This window comes from Octopus bimaculoides, chromosome 20 (assembly GCF_046866305.1).
Source record: "Octopus bimaculoides isolate indiv1 chromosome 20, ASM4686630v1, whole genome shotgun sequence".
NCBI lineage: Eukaryota > Metazoa > Mollusca > Cephalopoda > Octopoda > Octopodidae > Octopus > Octopus bimaculoides.
This window is the reverse complement of record NC_142947.1, coordinates 6,307,726-6,333,280: the sequence shown is the minus strand read 5'-3', so window position 1 is coordinate 6,333,280 and position 25,555 is coordinate 6,307,726. Positions and strand designations below refer to the sequence as shown.

The window sequence follows — 25,555 nt, the reverse complement described above, 5'->3', positions numbered from 1 at the left end:
TGTGAGTAGATGAGTATTTTATTCAAGCCACACATGTATACATACAGTGTGAGCTATTCCTGCATTTTACAGCTGTACAACACCCTTGCAGGTCCATTGTCTGCACTCGTTTTCCTTCAAATTTTGAAAGTTTTGAAAATTTGAAAATCTAGAGGTAACAGGAGACCTGAATGAGTAGCTTGAAATCAGAGAACCAACTATGGACAACGCAGTACCATCCACTGAACGAGATATATACACACACACATATACATGTGTGCATGCATACACGTGTGTGTATGTACAGATAGATAGAAATATTCCTAAGCTTATCACTTATTTTACAGTTTGTATTTGCTCTATTTGGTTTTGTTTTTTTTATTTTTTACAAAGTCATCATTGCTATTTGATTGATGGGTCGTCTAGTTTCCAGGTTTCCAGCTGATTGACTCTTCGCGCCTAATCAAAGCTGCCAAAACTGCCAAAACTTCCACAGCTGCCAAAGCTGCTTAGTGAACTGAGTGAGCTCCAACTGCCCCAACGGCCAAGACCCCAGCCGCCACCCCAACCGCCCATCATACTCGTAGCTCCATGAGCAAGAAGTGCACCCCCAGCAACACCTGAAATAATAAATAGAACAGTCGTTGTAATAATAGTAATAATAAATAATGAGGATGATAATAATAATATGAACTGAAATTTATTTGAGAATAATGCCTGACTTACCATCACTGCAAGGAGTGCAAAAGAGTGTTTTAATTGGGACATCACACATTGAGAAGAACATTGATTTTGTAAATGGTGCATTTATTTTAATAGCCTATCAATGTATACAGTGAGTTTCTTTGCCCTAGGTGTCAGGAAGACACTTGGCAAGAAATGGAAACAAAATTGAAGGAAGAAGAAAAACAAATAATAATAATTTATGAATATTGGTGTAACTCTTCACGAAGATAGAAAAGTGCAATGTGGTTTGTAATAGCGATTGTTTATTGAATGTGATTTGTAATAGCGATTGTTTATTGAATGTGATTTGTAATAGCGATTGTTTATTGAATGTGATTTGTAATAGCGATTGTTTATTGAATGGATTGAATGATATTTTGTGAGATCATCTGTCTTCTTCAGGTTCAAAATGTAAAATGAAAAAAGGTTTTTTCTCCTACTCCCTTATCTGGTGGTCAACGAGGAAACTAGGGATAGATGAATGGTTAGTGAGAGCTGTGCAAGCCATGTACAGAGACGCTGTCAGTAAGGTGAGGGTTGGCAACGAGTACAGTGAAGAATTCCGGGTAGAGGTAGGGGTCCACCAAGGTTCTGTCCTCAGTCCCTGCCTATTTATCATAGTCCTCCAGGCAATAACACAGGAATTCAAGACAGGATATCTTAATAACAATTAAGATATCAAGTTCATTACAATAAAGAGAGCTGGGCTGTTGTTTTTCCTACTTCTGAAATGATGTCAAAGTGTTCAAAATGACAAAGTTAACAGCCCATCAAATGGTTGGTTAAGAGGTAAACAATTGATATCCAATCACAACATGGTCAAAGCATTTAGATATTCACCAGTCCAATCTGTAATGATTTTTACAAATAGGTACCATAACATAACATAGTCCAGTTACTGCACAATATCACTCTGTTGTATCAACTAGACCCTGGCCAATACATTAAACTGCACCTGACAATGAAACTTCAACTTTGGGGAATTCAAAGAGTATAGCAAACTCTTAGTCACCATTACTTTCAAGTCTACTCTGGAAAGGGTTCCAGTTATAGGCCAAATAGCAGAAGATGGTCTGATGACTAAGACATAGAGGGGAGCCTAGCATTAAGACATCACAGCAGCTCACCAGGCTGTGGACATATTTTGATGTTTCATTAAACCAGTCTCTTATATAATTAACATGTATAGCATGAACTTGAAGACTACCAACGATCAGAGGAGTCTCCAAAGAATCTACTCCTATGTGAAGCAGCATAAACAAGAGCCACCAGAAACTATCAACAACTACCAGGGGTCTTATCTCCTTAACCGCCATCATAACTTCTGACAGCATAATAAAAGAAAACATAAATAAACAATATAATGAAACACACAGATCTTACCCAAAGCAATCTCTCCTAAGTTACTCTTATTCTTTTCCTTAATGTGTACCACTTGAGGGTTTCCAGTGTTTCCATAATAGGGACCCTGCTGAGGATAATATCCAGGATAAGCTCCAGCATAACCAGGAGGTGGTGGTGGCACTTGACTATATGCAGCTGAAAAATGGAAAACAACATTGCATGTTAGATAATATTCCAAAGTTATAACTACAACACACACACGCCTTTATAGCATATAATAATAATATATATATATATATATATATATATATATATATATATATATATATAATGACAACACATAGAAATAGAATACAATCTTGTATATGGCAATTTCTGTCTGTTACCATCCTGTTTCCTATACCAGTGAACCAATCTTCAAAATTTGCATACATGTTGAACTAACATCCAGTTCAATTATAGGGTAATTGGATTTCAATAAAAATTGATAATGGGCCCCCTACGGGGAAAAGAGTGCAAAAAGTGTTAGGTTGAGGGAAATGTGGTGACATAGTGAGGGTTGGCTGATATCAGGGAAGGGGGAGGAGACAGAGACTGGGAACTGAAACAATAGCACTATAGAGAATGGCTTTTCATCTTCTATACATGAATAGGCCATTGAGGGAAACGTCATGGCATAATGAGGGTGGCTGATATCAGCGAAGAGGAGGAGACAGACAGAGAGAATGAGAGAGAGAGAGAGAGAGAGAATGTGTTTACTGAAGGGGAGAGCAAATTTTAATACTTTGGTTCTTGAATTTTTACCTATTATTTAACACACACACTTTAATGAATTAACTATCGTATTGGCATCAAAATCACATGTAAATGATTCCTTTCCTCAGAAAAGGAAAAGTTTGACTGCTATTTCTAGCACACTCTGCTACCATGCAACAGCTATTTGTGATAATGGTAGGCCCTTTATCACAAATAGCTGTTTTGTGGTAGCAGGGCATGCTGGAAATAGCAGCCAAATTTTTCCTTTTCTGAGGAAAGGAGCATAGTGCAGTTCAGTGGTGATGAGGAAGCTATTGGACGTTGGTAATGGCACCCTGGTTGGTGGACAGGGTGGTCAGGTTAGTTTGCCTTTTGGACACATTGTATCAGATATACAAGAACTAATGGCTACAATGTTTCCAAATCTGGGGATTCAATTTAAAGACCAAACCTAGCTGAGAACACGTGCCATCTTGGTGCCAAAGAATGTGACAGTGGAAGATTTGAACCTCAACTCCTAGATCAGCTGCCTGGTGAACACTGCAGTTACAAATCAATTGACTCTGTGTTCAACTCCCATTAAGTTTTGAACTATCCCACTGATTTTGGAATAGCCTGGCATCAGCAGGCCTCCCACCTCACAACTTGCACATCAGTGATGCTTTTAAGAAACCTGGACTCACCCAAGCTTTGCAATGGCACACAACTTACAATCAAGATGATGCCAAGAGTCTTAGAGGTGACCATTCTCACTGGCAAAGCAAGTGGAGGTTGTCTTTAGACCACAAATTCTACTGATTCCTTCTGACATGCCATTTGATTCAACTGACTACAATTTCCTATAAAACTGAGTTTTTCAATGACCATAGACAAGAACCAGGAGCAGTCCGTGGAGGTGGTAGGCCTAAACCTTACAGAACCTGTTTTTTCCAATGGCCAACTGTATGTAGGATGCTCAAGAGTCGGCAATCCTAATCATCTGTTTATGCTCCAGAGTGCAAGACCAAAAGTGTAGTATATCAAGAGGCTCTACCAAATTGCTAATAATCAATCATCAATCGTTTCCTAGTTGCACATCGTCAATCTTCTCATCCTTCCAACCCTCCACCAATTCAACTTTGATATTACCTTACCATTACAATCAATCAGTTTTATGATTCAACTTTATTACTTGCCACTATTTTAAAATCTATCCCACGTCAGCGTGTATTTGTAAATCTATTTCTAATTTAAACGGGAACTGAACAGGGAACGGGATAGGACACGAAACAGTGTAATGAGAATGGGAACTGAAAATAACCCCACCCACCCCGCTTTTCCGGGTATTACCAGGTAATTCAGCTAGTACAATAATAAATAGAAGATAATTGTTTCTTTGATTTCTTACGGTTTCAAAAGATGCCAAATCTGTATAGGAGAAGTAAACTCGATCTCGGCATATAACTGTTACTAATTTCCTTGACAGCCTCCACTCCTTCAGAGGAATGGATTGCAAAGTCAATCACAGCAGAGTATGAACAGAGTGGAGAAAGAAAACGGTGAAAGGTAATTGTCAAACGCTTCACCATTTTTGCCATTTCTCAGGGAAGATTTTCTTTGGACAAAAGAGGAGATATAGATTCTTAAGAGAAATACAAAAGAGAAACCTTCACAGCAACACAACAGGGAAAAGAAACTCTCTCACTGAAATTGAGTGGTTAGTAAAAGGAAGTGTATTCATCAGTTAAAAAAGAAAATAATCATCATCATTGATTAATATCAAGCATCCATGCTGGCAAGGGTCGGACAGTTACAAAGGATCTGGAAAGTCAAAGGACTGCACCATATTCCAGTATGTGCTTTGGTAAGGTTTTTATGGCTGGATACCATTCCTAAGGCCAACCACTTCACAGAGTTTTTTTTTTTATAAATTCTATGGCATCAGCACTAGTGATGATTACCTTGTAACATGCAAGCAAGACTAAGCCCTAAAATGACCCCTAAACAAAGAAAAGAAAAAACATGCTCATGCTAGCATGAAAAATATGCAAGTCAATGATGAGTGAAAAAAGAAAACTGAATTACTTCTTGCAAATGGAAAAGATAGCATAAAAATTGTTGGCTGTTAATGAATGATTGGTAAGGAATGTAAGGAAGCATAAAGTCCTTTCAAAAATGGTAGTAAGTCAGTGAAAAAAAGAAAAGGATAAAAAAAATGAATGAAATTCTTGTGTCAGTCCAAAGCAAACAGGTGAAGTAAAGACAGGCTAGAGTCACAAGTAGAAAAGTGTCTACAGGTTAGTAATCAGAAAAGATGGCAAGGATAGAGAAAAAGGGTCGGGTGGTAAGATGGGACAGCAATTCTAAAAAAAAAGGAGGAAAACTGGGTAGGTGGGGGGAGAAGAAAGTAATCTTGATGAGTGAAGATTGCTGGATGTGTTACATTCATCTCTCACCTGCATTTGGTGGGTAGGCATTAGTAGCCTGCTGAGGATAACCATAAGGTTGAGGGTAACCTGAAACGGAGCAAATGTATCTTGAGATTCATTTAAGAAAGAAAGAAAATAAAAAAAACAAAGAAAAAGAAAACAGCAACAATTGCTTCTGATTGGTAGTAAAGGTGGCTATGTGCAGCTGAAATGTTTGTTATTAAGATGGATGTAGTCTGAAGGGGTTTTAGTTGCTATTTCTAGCATGTTGAGCAATTATTCACTTAACTAGAGAAGAATAAGAAATACATGGGAAGAAGTAATGAAGGTGACCCCAGAATCCTGAGTTGATTAAGGACCAGGATCTCTGGTTAGATGAGGTTCTTGAAAAGAGTCGTCTTCAGTGAAACTGAGTTCAGAAAGTGCTGTTATGCTTCATACTCTCCACCCATGTTACAATGACTCTCACCATCTCTTATGCATTATGCCTGCCTCTTCACTATTGGCTCCTGCAGACAACTGTACCATGTCATCTCTTGTCCCTCCCCACTGGCAACCGTACCATCTACTTATGCTGCTTACCCTCCACTCCACACCCTATCTTCTACTCATGCCTTTATCGTCCCCTACACACGGTTCTTGTTCATCCACCCCTCAACCCAACCCAATTTAGTAGTCTGCCCCACCCCTGTCCTCTCATTCTCTTTCCCATACAATCCTACAAAGCAGACATCAGAGCTTAATGCAGTCCTTGGGCACACTGGACCCTATCAAATCATCCAACTCAAGCCAGCATGAAACACAGATGTTAAACAATTATCTCTGACCAAGTAGACCTATGATCAAAAACATTCCAATTGTGACCATCCTGCTCTATGTTTTTAACTTCTTTCAGTCAGACACAGAATATCTAGAAGCACATTATAACAATGAGTTGTTCATGTTTTGAAAATGGAAAAGTAGGAATTGAGGCAGATTTGATTCCTATTTCTTGGAAATCAAGCAACCATATACAGGGTCGCTTGTTGATTCATTGTAAAGTGCTATGTTGTTGCTGCTTAGTCTCAACTCAACCCTGGATAATGAAGGACTAAGATCAAAATCATTCTTGCCATAACTATCCAGTTATGGTGTCTTTTTATAAATCTTAACAAATTGAGTCAAGAGCCACACTGTTGCGTCCCTCCTTTGTTTACGATGTGTGTGATTTGAATGAATTTAGGCTGCTATTTTGAGCAAGTTAACCATTAGAGACTCTTTATGGAGTATCTATGGGGTTAATTGAGGACAATGAGAATTCAATAATTTTCTTTTTCAAATCAAAACCTTCAAACAGACAGGAGAGCATCTATACTTACCAGGTTGCTGAGAGAAATATGCTTGTGGTGGGTAGGCAGCCTGTTGAGGAGGATAACCGTGATAGGCAGCTTGCTGAGGAGGATAACCAGGTTGTTGAGGGTAACTTGCCTGTTGTGTATAAGATGCCTGTTGTGGGTAACTGGGTGCATGAGTAGAATAAGGAGAGGGTGCATTTGCAGGGGGTGCAGATGGCACTAAAACAAGAAAATGCATCAAGAGTAAACAATCATTTTAAAAAAAGAACACATAAATAAATAACAAATTCACTTCCATTCAATGTTCAGAAGCAGGGTAGCATACTGGATAACATGTCATGAGTTGTGTGTGTGTATACACACACACACATATATATATATAGATAGATAGATATGTAGGTACATCTACACACACACATATATATTTATATATACATAATATATATATATGTGCTGTGCTTTTGAAGACCTGTTGAACCGAGTGGTTCTAGTTGTGGCTGATACCAGTGCCGCCTGACTGGCACATAAAAAGCACCATTCAAGCATGGCTGATGCCAGTGTCACCTGACTAGCACCCGTGCCGGTGGCACATAAAAAGCACCCACTACACTCTTGGAGTGGTTGGCATTAGGAAAGGGCATCTAGCTGTAAAAACCTTGCCAAATCAGATTGGAGCCTGGTGCAGCCTCCCAGCTTGCCAGTCCTCAGCCAAACCATCCAACCCATGCCAGCATGGAAAACGGATGTTAAACAACAACAATGACGATATATATATACACACACACAGATCTGTATGTGTTTGTGTGTGTGTGCACAGATGTGTTTAAACTTAGATGAATTTAGATGTGTCAAGGCTGACAGGAAGTGGTGCTTCCTAGGGCTAAATAGCAGTAGTATTCTTCCCTTTCATCGGACTGTCACATTAAGTTGACAACATACCACCACTTGAATTTAGATAAGTTTTGCCAAAAAATTAGCCCCTGCCCTATCTATCTCAATAGCACTGCTTGATAGAATCTATTAAGTGTAGTACCATGGCCCATTCAAGTAAGGAGCTGATGACCGTGGCCAAGTAGAGATGGATTGTCTAGTATCACATGAAGAAATGTGTTAAGATATTGTTTGAAGCTGAATAGGATCTCTTTCTTCTTTGATTTGTTTTGAGACACTGTTAAATAGAGCAGGGCCTGTTGAGGAAAAGTAATTGGGTAGTAGGTGGGCTTATAGTATGGGGTCCCAGATTTGGATGAATTCTGAATTTGATGTTAAGGTCGTTTGGGCAATACTTATGGTTACAATGTTTCAAAGTTGTCTCAACAATCAAGATCAGTCATTTAATTTTTTTCAGTGATTGCTGCCTGGAGTAACTCAAATCTAGTAAAATTCTGTTTTGTATGGGGAGACCAAAGCTTCACTCACACTTTATCATATTCCCACACACACACACACACTCACTCACAGACATGCATCTCACTCACAAAAATCATTCACATCTCACAGATACATCCATACCATCACTTAAACCATTCACACTATCACTCAGTCACTTTCTTGTACACACTCTTACTCATAAATATAAGTGATCTTACTTGCATATCTAGCTCCTGCCATTACAGTATTAGCTTGGGTTGCCTGCACAGTTGGATACGGGGCTGATACAGCAGCCGCCTTTGGCTGCTGTGATTTGCGAGGTGCTGGAGGTAGCTGAAACATTACAAAACTCATTGAATTAATAAATTCTTCATCCCCATCCAACATTTGTCCCTCCACCCTCTTAATTCCTCTTCCTCTACCTTCCACAACTCCTTCTCCTCACCTTCTTATTCTACATCCACCCAAACTCTTCACACGTTGATTCCCACTTCCCTATTCAAGCCTTCAACCATATATTTATTTATTTATCGATAGATAGATAGCTGGACAGACAGACAGACAGACAGACATCTCTTTTATCTTTCACTTGTTTCAGTCATTAGACTGTGGCACCAGCTTGAAGGGTTTTAGTCAAAGGAGTAGACCCCCAGGACATTTTAAACCTGTTACTCATTCTATCAATCTCTTTTACTGAACTACAAAGTAATGACAATGCAAACAAACCAACACCGGTTGTCAAGCAGTGTTGGGAAACAAACACAACAACAAATCCTATCAATAAAATTCTCAAAGATTATTTGATTTTGTTCACCTTTTTTTCTAAAGAGCTTATTTAAAATTGGACAGTTTGACCGGGGTCTGGCAAGCCAGGAGGCTGCACCAGGATCCAGTCTGATCTGGCAGTGTTTCTACAGCTGGATGCCCTTCCTAATGCCAACCACTCCGAGAGTGTAGTGGGTCCTTTTTACATGCCACCGGCAGAGGGGCCAGAGGAGGCTGGAAACGGCCACAATTGGTTGGTGCTTTTTACGTGCCACCGACACAGAAGTCAGTCAAAGTGACGCTGGCATCGGCCACCTTTGGATGATAATAAATGAACAGAAGTTACATAATCATAAATGATTGTGTAACTCCTGTTATAGTCGTTTCTGCTATAGGTAGGTGTGCACCCAGAACTGAGTGCTCATACGACAGAGCTTCACACACACAAAAGAGGCAAAAAGTAATACTTACCACACTGACAATGGCATTCATCCATTCACTGTAAAAAGAGGGAAAAAAAGTATTAACTAATACATACCAGCACTGATGCAAATGGATGCTGAAGCTGAGAGTTGACTGACTGTGAAAATAGTTTTATGAAATTACATGTTACGCAGCTACTATAAATTAGGGTTAAAAACAGAACAACAATATTTGGTAAATTTCACTGTTAAACGAATGACAATAGTAAAAATGCAGGTGACAATAAAAGGGGATTAATGGAAGGTCAGTGTTTTATCAAACACAAATGGAAGGAAAATTCTAGGCCTTTCATTATCATGTGTATCCATCAATGGGAATTTACTGACAAAAAGAGAGAAATGGGTAGAAGAAATAGTAGTAGCACAATGTTGATGCCATCTCACACAGTAAATATAAAAAGAAAAAAATTACAAATGCCAACCAAACCAGGGTTTCCAAATTTGCTCCAATGAGATTCTAACAGCTCTGCTTTGCTGCTTGTTAGTTTTCAAGTATTTTACCAGTTGTCCCACTCCAGAAATATCAAAACCTTCCCTCTGAAATTTCAAATGATGTGAAATAATGCATTAATAATAATTGTTTTAAATTTTGACACAAGGCCAGCAGCTTTACAAGGGAAAGTGGGGCGGGGGAGTCAATTACATCAACCCCAGGATTTGACTAGTAATTTACTTCATCAATCCAAAAGGAAAAAGTAAAGTTGATCTTCTTGGTTGGATTTGGAACTTAGAATGTAAAGGGGCAGAATGAATACTGCAAAGCAAATAATAATAACTCCTCTCCTCCACCAACATAATTCCACTCAACACCAATGACAAAACATCCCCAGATGGACGTAAGCATTTAGTGACTGACAGTCACAAATGTTTAGTGGCAGATTGTGAAAAGAATGACACTGGATGTTCCAATATTGGAGATCTGAGATGAATTATGCTGTTTGATAAGAAGACACCTACCATCACATAAATTCCACCAGATCAAAATCAAACCACTAAAAGCTGACCTTTAAAAGGTCATGTAATTCTTAGTTATGATATTAATGATCTTAACTCTTTTAATACTAACTCACCAGTCTGCCTCTCATGTTACTTAGTGATTCAAACAAGCAGCTTTGCCCTGACAAAAGTCATTTTACTTATTTTTCATTATTTTGAAAACTAATATGAATTCTAATCATGCCATCAACGAGCTTGATTCTGTTGACAACAGCTCCCCTGTGACCAGCCCACCTCAAAATTCTTCATTATTCCAAAAATTGACTGATGCAAAGACATTGCATTGCAACAGAAATATTATGACAAAGGGAAAAATCCAACAGTGTGTGAAATACAGAACAGCAATGGTGATTGACCCCATCTCACCACTACACTACAGTCAACTAGTTGTGAACCAATAACAGGCACCAAACAGTTATGGAGTTGTTCCCTTTTTGTCACAAGCGCAGACACCAAAAAGGAAAGAAGAAAAATTTAAAAAAAACAACCTCCAGCCTTTACTCAAATATTATTGACATAAGCAAAGTATGCAACTCTACAGCTACATTGGTACATTGTCAACATAAGCACACAGGCTAATAAGTACACATGCTAATGAGCACATGCATAACTGTGTATGTATGTATGTGTGTGTGTGTGTGTGTGTGTGTGTGTGTGTGTAGTTATAAGTCGTCATCATCACCACTTAATGCCCATGTTCCATGCTGAGATGGGTTGGACAATTTGACAGGATAAAATGGATCCAAGGACTGCATCATATCCCAGTGCTTGCCTTGCTGCTGTAGTTTCTATGACTGGCTGATCCTCCTAATGCCAACCACTTCATAGCATGAGCGAGATACTCTTTCCATACCACTAGCCGAAGTGAGGTCACTACGCACCTGCGATACTACAAACTCTGTGGGAATGGCTTTATAGAAGGAGATGAGGGAAGAAAATATTAAGGAAGGGGCCAGAGTAAAATAAGATTTCTGTTGTAGAGGAGTTACATGGCTCCCCACATTTCAAGAAGAAAGGGGGTGAGTGAATAGGATGGAGCTGGAAAGTGATAAAATAAATAATGGTAATGAGATGTCAGCATTGAGCTTCAAGTTATGAGGTGGGTAGGAATGAGTGGGACCAAGGAAACAGAAGAAGTGTGGGTGAGTAGAGATTATAAGAATGTATGGGCGAGTGCAAAATGAAGAATGGATGAGGGAAAATAGGTAACAACTGTTAAAGATCAGGTTGAAGGGTGGACGTGGTGAATGGAGAATAACTAATGATACACCAGTTGAGAGCAGTAGGGGGAGGGGAATACACAAACAGACAAAAAAAAGAGGATTTCATCAAATGGAAAATAACTGACTGTGTATTCGCACATGAGCAGTTACTGATTCTTCAGTGCTGCTTATAATTCATTCTCTCCCAATATGTTGTGGAATAGCAAGTTTGACACTAATTTGTCTTAAATGCAGTGAACCAATGATAAACCAATTAAAGATATGTGCAATCAACAGTCAAAACTGGTGTGGCAGTGTGGTTAAGAAACTCACTTTGCAAGCTGTAATTTGGGGTTCAGTTCCGCTGTATGGCATGTGTGTATGAGTGTCTGTGTTTTTCACCCTGCCCCCGCTTGACAAAAGAGACTAATATACTAAGTACTAGACTTAACAAACCATAAGTACTGGGGTCTATTTATTGGACCTTTCAGGGGTGGTGCCAAATGGACTGAAACAAGTAAAAAAGATGAAAAGGTAAATGAAACAACAAAAACAATAGGAAATACACAAACTTTAGTTCATTGTCATTAGTGAACAGAAACCATATGATCTTGGCACGGCTGCTTGGTTTGACTGGAATAGCCAGGAGATGCTCCAGCTTGGCACCAGCTGGCAAATCAGGTTGATCTGGCATGCCATTTGTGTACTGACCAACACTAAACCATTTGCAGACTTCCTGTGTTAAAATAAAATGAATGAAAGGAAGAAGAATGAGAGATGTACATAAAGTATTCGGTTGTCAAGTATGAAATTTGTAAAAAAAGAAAACAAAAAGTTTGCTAATGTTTTATAAATACAAGGAATAGTTTTATTCATCAAAATATGCACCCATATTGTCAATACACTTTTGCTATTTCAGCGGTAGCTTGTCCAGCCCAGGACTGTGAAAGCCTGGCAATCTGGAGTCAATAAAATTTTGGAAGGCCTGTTTTACACCATCATCGGAATCAATTTTTTTCCTATTAAAAAGTGATCCAAATTCTGGAAGTGGTCGTCAGTGGGAGCAAGATCAGGTGAGTATGGGGGGATGAAGGAGAAGTTCCAATTCCAACTCCTGTAGTTTCACCAATGTCATTTTTGTGATGTGTGGTCTGGTATTGTCTTGCAATAAAATAGGAGTGGATCTGTTGACTAATCTAGGCTGTTTTTTTGCAAAGTTTCTGCATCATTTGACCCAACTGGCTGCAGTATACTCCTGCAGTGATTGATGAGCCAGGTCTAATGAAATCCTAATGGATCACACCTGCACCAGATCACCAAACACACACCATCAGCTTCTTTTGATGAATTTTGCTTTTTGGACTGTGTTTTGGTGGCTTATCTTTGTCCAACCATTGTTCTGAATGTTTACGGTTGTTGTATTGGATCCATTTCTCATCACATGTTACAATTTGATTTTAAAATTATTCATTTTTGAGACGAGAGAGTAGCATTACACAGTCTTCCAAACGTTGCTGTTTCTGATTTTCATTGAGTTTGTGTGGAACCCACTTAGCCAACTTTTTCACTTTGACATAAATGAGTCAATATTGTTTGCTTGTTAACACCAATCAACAACAATAATTCAGAGGCACTTTGAGATGGATCTGACTCAACGGTGGCTTTCAGTTTGTCATTATCCACCTTTGTTTCTGGTCAACAAGGCCTGAAATGTCAGCGGAAAGGGCTAGTCAATTACATCAATCCCAGGGATTAACTAGAACTTATTTTATTGGCCCCAAAAGGATGAAAGGCAAGGCCAACCACAGTGGAATTTGAACTTAGAATGTAAAGCTGAAAGAACTGCTGTGAAGCATTTTGTTGGCATGCTAGTGACTCTGCCAGCTTACCATTTTCAAAATAATAATTCTTTCTACTATAAACACAAGACCAGAAATTTTGCAGGAGGGGACAAGTCAATTACACTGATCCCAGTGCTCAATTGGTCCTGGTTTTAGCAATCTGGAAAGGATGAAAAGGTAAAGTTTCAACTCAGGACATAAAGACAGACACATGGAATGTTGTTAAGCATTTTCTCCAGTGTGTCAACAATTCTGCCAGCTCTCTCCATCTCAGATTGATAGTCATAATGTCTCCAGTTAGCTTTGCTGGAAACACAGCTTATAGCCTGAACAATCATTGTTTCTGAATTGAGACACAAGGCCTGCAGTTTGAGAAAAAAAAAAAAGATTAAGTAATATTTCATTTGACTCCAGTGCACAAGACCGGAATTTGTTGGGGAGAAAATTGGGAATAGTTGATTATATTGAGCTTAACCTGTTTTATCAACACTAGAAGGATAATAATAAACATCAGTATTTCATCGACCTTGGAGAGACGAAAGATTAAGTTAACTTCAGCTGAACTTGAACTCAGAAGGTAAAGAACTGGAAGAAATACTGCATTTCCTCTGTTCTCATGGTTTTGCCAATCCACTGGCCTTAAATAATTGTTTCTAACGTTAGCAGACAGTCTGGAAATGTTAAAGCTGGTTAGGGTTAGGGTTAGGGTTAGTTGATTGAAGTAAGCCTAGTACTTGATTGGTTATTGATCCAATTTTATCTTTGGCCAGCTCACCGCCTTAATAATAACAACTTTCATTACCAACTACCATCATCATCATTATCATCATCACCACCACCATTGTCATATCTGTTTTTTGTATATATGTCTACTGCCCCACTGTGATAATGTGTCACAGTTCCTTAGTCCATCCTCATATCCCATAGATGATGATGATGATTCTTTAACTTAGTCCTCAAATTCGGGGAGAAGTGAACAAGAGAAATATGTACTCGGCTGGTACTTATTTTTGTTGCTGCCAGAAGGATACGATTAAGGGCAAATTTGACTTTGGCCAGAGGTCAAATTACAATACCCCACCCCACCCCCATCCACATCCAAATCCCCTTATCTGGAACCCAAGTAACTTACCTTCAGTAGAATATCTCCTTTGGAATCTGAATCTGTCTGTTTCTTATACCATTTCAAGACGGAATTATTATGCAGTACAACCCACACTTTTCTCCAGCCACCATCCAGGAAACTTTCTGATGTTTCAAAAAAAAAAAAAAAAACGAAAAAAAAAAATTCATAATTGCTGTTGTTATTGTTGTTGCCTTGCCGTATTTGTTGCAACTCTTTACATTCTGATTTCAAATCCCACTGACTTATGATCAAGCAGGTTTATAATCAAGTTGACTTATGATCAAGCAGATTGATGATTAAAGCTATTCAAGCCATGAACCATTCTACTCCAGCCTTTTCCTCTTTCAGGAACTCATAGACCAACCTTTTTCAAGATGGTAGGGGAACTTAGCAGCTGTTTCTAGGAAATCAAGGGACCACAGAGAAGCTTAAGTAATCAGTCTTAGAAATTAATGCTAATAATTTTGTACACGGAAGCAATTTTTTTTTTATCTTCAGCAAAACAAAAATGTGCTGCTTGTGATGATGATGGCCATGAAACGGCTCTCAACAGGGAAGCAACTTTGAGGCGAAAGAAGTCAGTTGATACCAGTGACTCCCCCCCCCCACACACACACACTATATGACTGGTACTGTATATCATCAACTTTGAAGGGATGAAAGCCAAAGGAGACCTTAGCAAGGTTTGAACTCAGATCCTAGAAACAAGAAATATCACAAGCATTCAATTAGATGCTCAAGTGATTCTAGAAATCTGCTGCTATAATAATAATGATAATAGTGGTTTCAAATTTTGGCACAAGGCCAGTAATTTTAGGAGAAAGAGGTAAGTCAATTACATTGACCCCAGTACTCAACTGGTATTTATTTCATCAATCCCAAAAAGCTGAAAGGCAAAGTCTGCTCATGATTCTGCCAGCTTGCTACCTTAACAATAGTAATAATAATAATGGTTTCAAATTTTGGCACAAGGCCATCAGATTCATGGAAGGAGGCAAATCAATTACAGCAACCCTATGTTTGGCCGGAACTCTTTTTATTAATCCCCAAAAAGATGAGAGGCAAAGCTGACCTCACTGGAATTTGAACTCAGAACGTGAGGATGAACAAAATGCAGCCAAGCATTTTATCCGGTATGCTAACAATTCTGCCAGTTCGCCACTGTCATAATAATAATAATCCTTTCTACTAACAGCAGAAAACCTGAAATTTTGGAAGAGGAGACAAGTCCATCACACTGACCCCCAGCGTTTCACTTGTACTTATTTTATTGACACCAAAAGTATGAAAGGTAAAGTCAATCTCAGCAGAATTTGAACTCAGAATACAGCAACGGGTGAAATGAGGCTAAGCATTTTGTATGGCATGCTAACGGTTTTGCCAGCTCACCACCTTAATTATAATAATGGTTTCTAATTTTGGTACAATGCCAGCAGTTTTAAGAGGAGCGGCAAGTCAATGACATGGACCTCAATACTTGATGGATACTTATTAACCAGGAAAAGATGAAAGGTGAAATTGATCTTAGCAAGATTTGAGCTCAAAACGTGAAGAACTGCAACAAATGTTGTATGGCATTTTTTCTTTATTGGCCACTGGGGCTCCACAACTTAAAATTCAAAATCAATTTATACAAAATGGCTGAAAAACATGTTGAGATATACTTAGAAACAGGTAAGAGGCAGAATACAATAGAAATAATAACATAAAAGCAGATGGAATATTTGTAACAATTGCAATGAAAAGGACTCACAAAGTGCTAGGAAGAGTCACTCATAGAAAACTACACATCTATCTCTGAAGATATCCAACTAAATGTGGATTTTTTTACATCTAAAATAGCTTGAATGCTGATAATTCAAACCTAAAGCCGGATTGAAACATCTGTCGGATTTTCTTTTTCATTATTTCATTTGCAGATCCGGTCCCTTTTATATCCTGAATCTTATATGTATGTCTTTTGCATTGTGATCCAAATAAATTTTAACCAAGCATCCACTATATTTTTCCTTCTCCATTTTCTTTTATAGCCCTTTAGCTTATAAGCTCCAGTCAAACCACTTAACCCATGCTGACATGGAAAACAGACGATAAACGGGAATGACATATTAAATTTTTAGAAGAAAAAGGTTGGCAGTGACTCTGAACTTTCAATTTGCTTGCCATCAGTCATTAGTCTGATGATGGCAAACAAGTTGAAACTTCAGAGGAGTCACTGACCACCTTTTCCTTGGCAAAGTTAATTAATAGGTATCCTACTAAAACATACAGAGTAAACCTTCAGTTTAATGTGTTAACAGTTTGAGTGTGTGTGTGTGTGCACGCGCATGCATGCATGTGTGTGTGTGTAAAACTTGATTTAAGACCAAACAGTAATGTATATACATATACGAGTGTGTGTCAACATGTACACGCACATATATCTATGCGTATGTGTATAGAGAGAGAGAGAGGGAGTGTGTGTGATAGTCAGCGCAAGATAGAGAAGTGAAGCAGGCTAGCAAAGAAAAAAGCAACTGCTAAGTTGGTATGGTTCAAGTGTGTAATTTACATCATCAAGTTTGGTTATTTTAAACTGAAGTCAGGTGACCAGAAACTAATTAAGCTTTTAATTAACTTGCTGACAGGCTGGAAAAGTTTGTGGTTAAATTATTCATCTAATTACTGTAACACATTGTCCTTGGTGACCTGAATCACATCACTAACTTGCTTATTTTTATTTCATATTAACAAGTTATCATGGGCAATGGTGGTCTCATGTAGCTTGCCATAAAGGTTGTCTCTTCTCTGAAGAACATATGGGAAGAGGGGCTGCAAAGCTGTCCTGGGCATCTAGGAGCACAGCCCTCTCTCTCCATAGTATCTTTATGTAAGTGGATGGGTAGGTATTGAGAGGTCATGAATATTTGATGGTTGAGAGGAGATAATCAAGTATACCACATAACATACATATCATCATCATCATCTAATGTCTGCTTTCCATGCTGGCATGGGTTGGATGGTTTGACTGAGGGCTATATACATATGTGTAAGTGTATACACATATATATATATATATAGATATATATGTAAACATACATGCATCTAGACATATACATCTGCACACACATATCAAACATACAAGTACATACACACATTACATTTTACTTCTACAGATGAACTGGCCTAGAATATTATCAAACAAAACAGCAATAAAAACAGAAGGAAACATTAAACATCAGCATTTTTCAGGTCATTTGTTTGTAATCAACAAAATATCCTGCCATTGATCAAAGAGTTTCATTGATTTGAAGAGGTGTGCAGATTCCTTTCTGTGGTACTAAACTCTAAACTACCATCTACGAATAAGGCTTCTAAAAGCCTGCAGGCAGCACAGGCTTGCCTATCAGGAGACTACAGACAAGGAATGGCAACAGTTGCAGGTAGGGAAATGAAAGGGGGGGGGTGCCGACTAGGTTCTTTTTTTTTCTATTTTTCTTTTAATTAGACATGGTTAGGAACAGACCTATTTTACCCGATCTACGAGATCCACACATGGGGCCACACAACAGCTGCCGAATGAAATAATCAAAACCACTTAATTTGTTATGGCCTCCTGAAAAAATTGAGAGAAGTTGTAAAATATACAGAAGATCATCGTTGATATCACACCAAATGTACACACAATTTCCACAATAAATATTCCTGTTGTTTGATTTAACCTTTTCATACTGACCTGCATGAGTCTGCCCCCACCCCACCCCCTGGGTCTTTGATACAAACTTTCTGTTTTAATGAGACATACATTAAAACCTTCCATCAAAATTCCATGTTACTTAATGTTCCAAACATCAGCTTAAATCATGTCAAAGCTATTTTACAAAATTCTTTGTAATTTTCAAAACTTAATTGAAACAAAAGCAGTTTGTGGTAATGAATCAGTGAAGGAGCAGGGAACAGTACTTCCGAGTAGTTGTGTAAGCCTTCATCTGAATTCAGTTATAATATTAACCCCAGTACTTAACTGCCACTTTATTTTATCAACTCCCAAAACGACAAAAAAAGTTGGTTTTGGTTGAATTTAGACTCAGAACCACAAGGCATTTGGTTTCTGCCAATCTGCTACCTCCGAGGCATAGGAATTACCATCATCTTTGTTTTAAGGTCCATTTTTTCCTGACTACATGGATTGGATGAAATTTATTGAGGCCAGATGCCCTTTCTGTTGCCAATTCTTACTTGTTTCCAAGTAAGGTAATATTTCCCAAGGCCAAATATGTTTTCATGAAAGACTGAAAATGAAAGTCAGCACTAGTAAGATGTTTGTTTACAACTATCACAAAGCAACACAAATAAAAACAGTTTAGAAAGTTAAAAGTTATGACTGGTCATAAAGTGACTATGATTGGTCATAACTTTTAACTTCCTAAAAAATACATCACTGTTCTAATACTTTAGAGTGTGCTTCTTTTCTGGGATGTATTAAGACATTAATGATATATATCATCATCATCATCATCGTTTAACGTCCATGTTCCATGCTAGCTGTTTTGGCAGGATTTTAACAAATTATTCATTTATTCTTTCATAATACAACTTTACAGAGGATTTACTAGGCTATCCCTGCTGGGGTTCAACGTTGGAGTTTCAACTAACTTTAATACATGACTAAAAATTTGTGACTGGTAAATATTTTACGTAGAGAAGCTGGCATGACTGTGTGGCTATTGCAACCACATGACTTCAGGTTCAGCCCCACAGTTCAGTACCATTGCACTATAGGGCTGAAAAAGCTTGGTTTGATGGAAACTATGCAAAATTCTGTCAGTCAGATTAAACCTGGGAGGGGGGGGGGGGGTAGAGCATTTACAAAGGCCAAAGCCATTGCTCATTCCTTCAGACCAAACCAATGTCAGCATAAATAAATAAAAATTCAATCCAGCAACATTCAGTTGACACAGGTGGAAGAGTCATTAGGATAAACGGTCCCACAGCGTTTGTTCTGTAAGATTGTGCTCTGATCCTATAGGGGTCGCCTTTGCTTGTCATCCTTTCAGGGTCAATAACAAGGTTCCATTCCAGAGCCATGGGTTGGTGGAACTGAAAGTATGTCAGACCAAATGCTTTGCAACATTTTCTTTGGATCTTTGTATTCTGAGTTCTAATCCCATCAAAGCCTGCTTGGATGACAGGCTCAATATGTTCCTCTGCTTTAGCACCACCACCTGGCACTTTACTTAAGCCCTTCACTCTCCATGGAACATAAGTCATCAACAGCTTTTCTCCAGAAAAGCTCTGAGTTGTAAGACATTTCCTTCCTGGTTTTGAATTACCATCGATGTTACTGTTTCTAGATAGAAATGTTGGCCCCACACAAACCCATTTTTACCTCTCAGAAGAGGTGGTCCATATTGCTCTGGCCTCATATATATATATATATACTGTTTCCTATTAAGTTATGGTTTCTTCTTCTCTTAGCACTATCAGTCTCAGACATACACCAAAATGATTATGGGTGCTGGTGTCCTCCTTCCTCTGGCTAAGCAATAAATAAACACAAAAACAAAGATATATGACAGGAACCAGACAAATGAGAAGAATAAACGTAGATCATTACTTACTGCTATAGCGCTGAATCCAACCAGATTTTACAACATCTGCCATCTAAAAAAAGAAAAAGTATAAAAACTGAATGCTGTTGTTGTTGATATCATTATTATTATTATTGTTATTACAGTGATATCTTGCAGTACAAGTTTAATTTGTTCCATGACTGAGCTCGTTTAACAATTTACTTGTTTTACAAATCAATTTTTCCCATTGAAATTAATTAAAATATGATTAATCCATTCCAAACCCCCAAAATCATTTTTTTTTGTGGGGGGGGGGGTTCAAAACAGATAATGTGTAATTACAAGTAAAATGACAATTATAAAAACAATAAAAGAGAATGCAAAAGAAATATGTAAACTAGTTTTATTACTTTAATTACCTTAATGATGATGATGATGATGATGGGACAATTTGTGCATGAGTAAGATGATGGAGCAGGGAGGAGGAGGATTATTGTCTGGAAGAAACTGCTTCCATTAAGACTTCAGGAAGAACCATTTCTGGCATTTTCTCTCTCACGTTGCTTGATTTAGGCTTTTTAAACACTTTCTTCACTTTTCACACTTGCAGGTTGTTTCATTAGAAACATCTCAAGAGAAATCCTTGTTCTTTGCCTTTCATCTTTTTGGGGGTCAATAAATTAAGTACCAATGAAATACTGAGATCAATGTAATCAACTGGACCCCTCCCCCAAAATCTCAGACCTTGTGCCTTTAGTAGAAAGGATTGTTATTATCATTATAGACATTGCACAGTATAAAGTATGATGAGGTTGTCGATTGAGGATATTGTGTCTACTGGGAGTTTGTAGTGTTTGTCAAGTCACAACAAAGACCTCAGACAGACAGTACTTTCCACAATATGCGTGCAGCTCCAAGTAATGCTGACTTTTGCAATACATCTAGATTGTAGGGTATCTCTAAGGTTTTCTGATGGGTTTTTTTCAGATTGGCTGGTATTGAACCCAATGCTCTGATGACAATAGGGAAAACCTTTATGTCCGACTCTCGTAGCTGCCACATCTTAGCAATCTCAATTCTCAGGTCTCCGTTCTTATCAACTTTTTCTCTTTCTTTCATAATGATATGTTGATCTCTTGGCACTGCCACATCAATTATTAGGCACTCTTGTTTGTCCCTCCTAAATGTTACTATATCTGGCCTTCGGTGCTCTAATACCTTGTGTATCTGGATGTCAAAGTCCCAGAGGTTTTTTGCCTTCCCCTTTTTGTCCATTACCTTTTCCGGTGTATGTTGGTCCTAAGCACCCGTAACCTCATATCCATACTTATGGTATAGCAGCCAGTGGCGGTTTTCGGCTACCTTGTCATGTCTATGCTTGTAGTCTTTTTGTGCAAGCTTTCACAAGCACTAACAAAGTGAGTCACACTTTCAACCCTCTTCTCACACAACAAAACAAATATACTAAAAATTAATATTGTCAGCATATGCAAGATTCAACCATAACAAACATAAAAAAAAACAAACAAATATTCAATCAAAAATAACTGTAACACCAATATTTTTGCTGATGCAAAACACTGTGAAAGGGTGCACACCATTAACACTCAAGCTCTGACCAAATCCACCTTTCTACATCTACAGTAGCCACTGCCAGAATTTAATAGTATATAGAAATAGAATGGAAAATGTAATATGCTGCTGACTGTTACAGTCCCTGACATACGATTCATACCTGCATATCAGAGAATGCAGTATGGTCTTTAGCTAAAAGGAGACAAAGGAGATGGATTTGTGGGAACAACCTGCATAACACAGAAGTACTTGATCAGGGCTGTCCAGGGGTACACAACAGCAACAATACTATATCACCTTACAGAACATTACTGCATTAAGAAAAGCTGCACTAAGATATACGACATCACATCACACTAAACTAGACCAAATCAGTTGGTATAATTAGGAAAGCTTGTTGACACTCATAACATCCAAAATTCATAATTTATTTTGGTATAATAATGATTTTTAGTAATTCTGACAATAAAATAGCCTTTCCATGCAAAAGGGTTCTGAATCCCAATCTTGTGAAAAGGAAGAATTTGAAGTAACTCAGGATACTAAGATGAAGTGCAACTTTGGTGATTAAACAGTGATAAACACGACCAATAGCAACAGAGCAGAGCAGATATACTTTTTGTATCAAGTTATGGCGTGAGATTGAGTTCCAAAACTTGGCGAGGATGACACAGTATTTTTTATTACACAACAATACAACGAAAGCTGGGGTGCGCTCTACGCTTCCACTATTTCGCTGCATTATATGAAACAGTTTACTACAATAAATAGCACTAATGAAGTGCAAGGATGTTTGTGACCAACATTATGAGGTGGGGGATTAACTGAAAATAGATATAAACAGTACTGGGTCGATGTAATCGATTAATCCACTTCGCTCAAAATTATTAGCCTTGTGCCTAAAGTTAGAAACCGTTTTTAATATTATTGAAATTACTGTAATTAATATAAAATAAAACAAATCATCGTTATTATGATTAATGTATAGTTTAATTTTCTTTCCATAATTAAGTAATTACAACATATACATCGTATTGCGCATCATTTCCTGACCGTCCTGCTTCGGAGAAGATGACAATAAATTGATTAAACGGGTATAGTGATGAAAATAACGGACATCCTTAAAATAAATCTGTTGTTAAGAAACTCGCACAAAACAAGGGAGTGACCTTTCGTCAAATGTAATAAAATTACGCTGACAAAGTGTTAATTTTTAAATATATGATGAAACGGATGTTTGCTATTGTGTAAATTAACCAACTCAAAACTGCTGTCCTTGTTCCTAAATCACAATTATTATTAACTCCTGTTATTACATTCAACAAGATATGTGAATGGTCCACCTTACACACACACACACACACACACACACACACACATATATATATATATATATATATATATATATATATATATATATATATATATATATATATATATATATATATATATATATATATATATCAAGAATATACACACATATATATATATATATATATATATCTCAAGAATATATATATATTCTTGATATATATTCTTGATTGACAATTAAAAGAGAGAATTTAGAAAGACACCAACTTACTTTGTAAAAAGACTGAAAATAACTCGAGACACGAGAACTTCAAGGGAGGTAACTCCAATTGAATATTTCCTCTACGCAGTGCTATGACATCATAAGCCTAATCTATCCCCCCCCCCCCCCTCAGCCACACTTTCGTAGGATCTCTACTTTGTCTTAAGTTTATCCAACCATAATAGCTTTACAGAAGTACCTGGATTTTCTAGAAGTTGTCCAGAAAAATTAATTGAAGAAGAAAATAAATTGGATGGTTTATTATAAATGAATCAACTGCTATGATTTTCAACATAAAGATGTCATAAATACTAATTTGTAACCCGAGAAAAATAGTTCCTCTTGAGTGGACTTGTTTTTCTCCGTCCCAAGTTGGTGTTTATAACGTCTGATGTCATTGGTTTATTACTTCTGAAGAAAAGCCACTGTCTGAAATGGAATCGTTCCTTGAACGTAACAGGTTCTGGATTTATCGACATCTAAAACCGAATGATATAAACGAACTTGGTATAGAATATAAAGGAAGGGATAATGAAAAATTGTAAAGTGCTATGCCGGTTGTGTTTTTACATCGCCCTTGAAATATAACTGTATCAGAAGCACTTCAAGTACGACATCTTTTTTATACAAGTCGTCAGTGTCATCGATACTCCCCCACTGCACATCCTGTTGATCATATTCATTGACTAGGAGGAGAAATGCTCGCAACACTGTTAAGGGTATTCAATAGTTAGGTGATATTATTCAAATGATGTGCTGGTTCTTCACCCCGTGTTAAGCCGAACAACACTTCAGGCGATGATGTTAATCTGGTGTGTTAAGTCTCTACAGTTCGACCTATCTAAACACTACACGACAAAACACATTAGTCACTTAAGAATTAAGTGGCGATGTTAAATTGGCGCATTAGGTCAATCATAGTAGTCGCTGCTGTTGTTGCACTCGTGTTGATGAGGCGACAACGGTGGTGAATCAAATAGCTTTGGCCTCATCTCAAATTACTTTTCCACCCTTATATACAACACAAACTTGTCACTCAATCAATGACTGACTCAAAAGGAAATCTCTAACTGACGCTGCTACTGTTTGTGAAATAAATGACCTATAAATAAATGAATAGATATAAATGCATCTGGTGTTGAGTCAATTAATGCTATTCTGCTACCTCTAAAGCTCACTATTACTTTCATATCGACACTGTTTGTATAATAGTTAATTGATGGCAGCGGATTTTTGTTGCCATTGTCTATGGAAAGTTAATCTCGCTTTCTCGCACAATAGAACACGATTCACATTGTACCCTGAGACTTCAAAGTTTTGTCAGCCTATAAACTTAATGAAAACTTAATGATGCAATATTTTGTATGAAGCTATTTTACTAAGGCTACACGCGCGCGCACATACGGTGTCACGGTTAGTGAGTTCGGTTCATGATCATAAGGTCGCGGGTTCGATTCTTGAATCGGGAGTCACGATGGGTTCTTGAGCAAAGCAGTTCATACACAGACTTGCCACAAGTATTTCACATGCATCCATCATTACATAAGTGTTGCACCAGCGCTAAATCAAATCCATTGGATTTAGTTGAATACCATCCCTTATGCATGACTAAACAAGTTGGAGCATCTGTTCTGTCGCCTCTTGTGGAAGGGTGGCGGTCCTCTTCTAAGGTGGTCTGTCTGCTGCCAACACCCACTCGAGGGTGGGCTAGGGATGCCCAGGATGCTGCTGCACAGACATGCGCAGAGCCTGAGGCATCAGTGACTCCACCTGGATGGTGAACAGGTGTGGTCTTCGTTCGTGAAACCGTTATTTCCTAGGTTTATTAGTTTTAGTGAACTAGAACCGTGGATCCCGTGTAGACCAAAGTTGAGAGATTGAGAAGCGAGAGAGCCTTACGGCACTCTCGCACGAGTAACGCCAGCGGCGGGGGTTCCACCTCGTCATTCTACAGAGGGTTGGTAGAGGCTAAGTGTGACGACGACCTGGGGGTGGAGACACTCTGGGCGTCGACGATAGTCAACTGACCGGCCTGTTCCGAAGGACATTCGGGCCAGGATCCTTGGATAACTTTCAAGGATCTCTGGCTTAGCAATGTTACCGAGGAGCCTTACCAGATAAACACACAAGGCATGCTGCTTCTTGTTCAGCCATGTGCCCAAGACGCGAGCAGGACAGGGGAAACCGTTCTGCACGCGACTGGACAATATCTCGAAATTTCAGAAATGTGGGATTACGCTGAGCAACGCTGTCACGGCGGGGAAGAGTACAACTGTCCTCGGAGTCGATTGTGAAGATTGAGGGGGAGAGGGGGAGAGGGGTGAGGCAAACAGAGGTGAAGCCAGACCGGAAGTCGGCGACACGCGGTCGAAGGCGAGCACGTGGAGTCAGTCAGAAAACAGAGAAGTTACGAGAAAGACGCGTTCTGATCAGGAGCGATCGTGTACTCCGCTGCGGTCGACAAGGTAAGCTCCAACGTTTCATTCTGTCCTTTTGCTTCTTGCTGTCTTTTTCCTCCATCACAC

General features: G+C 38.4%; 1 protein-coding gene across 3 annotated transcripts; it reads right to left on the bottom strand.

Annotated features, from left to right (window-relative positions):
• On the bottom strand, window positions 1-23,864 carry LOC106878806 (uncharacterized). 3 transcript variants are annotated; one of them, XM_089338704.1, is made up of 10 exons: window positions 23,040-23,864; window positions 19,931-19,973; window positions 14,337-14,452; window positions 11,936-12,099; window positions 9,155-9,182; window positions 8,137-8,251; window positions 6,572-6,766; window positions 5,241-5,300; window positions 2,089-2,244; window positions 1-599 (listed from the first exon to the last, which is right to left on the bottom strand). In XM_089338704.1, the coding sequence occupies exons 2-10, from the start codon at window positions 19,971-19,973 to the stop codon at window positions 439-441; spliced, it is 1,038 nt and encodes a 345-aa protein (XP_089194830.1). In that variant the 5' UTR covers window positions 23,040-23,864; the 3' UTR covers window positions 1-438. The 3 variants fall into 3 exon arrangements, with proteins under 3 accessions (XP_089194830.1, XP_014783633.1, XP_089194831.1); XM_014928147.3 differs by lacking the exon at window positions 23,040-23,864 and adding an exon at window positions 20,302-22,797; XM_089338705.1 differs by lacking the exon at window positions 5,241-5,300 and having other exon boundaries at window positions 23,040-23,663.
• Window positions 23,865-25,555: the final 1,691 nt, after the last annotated feature.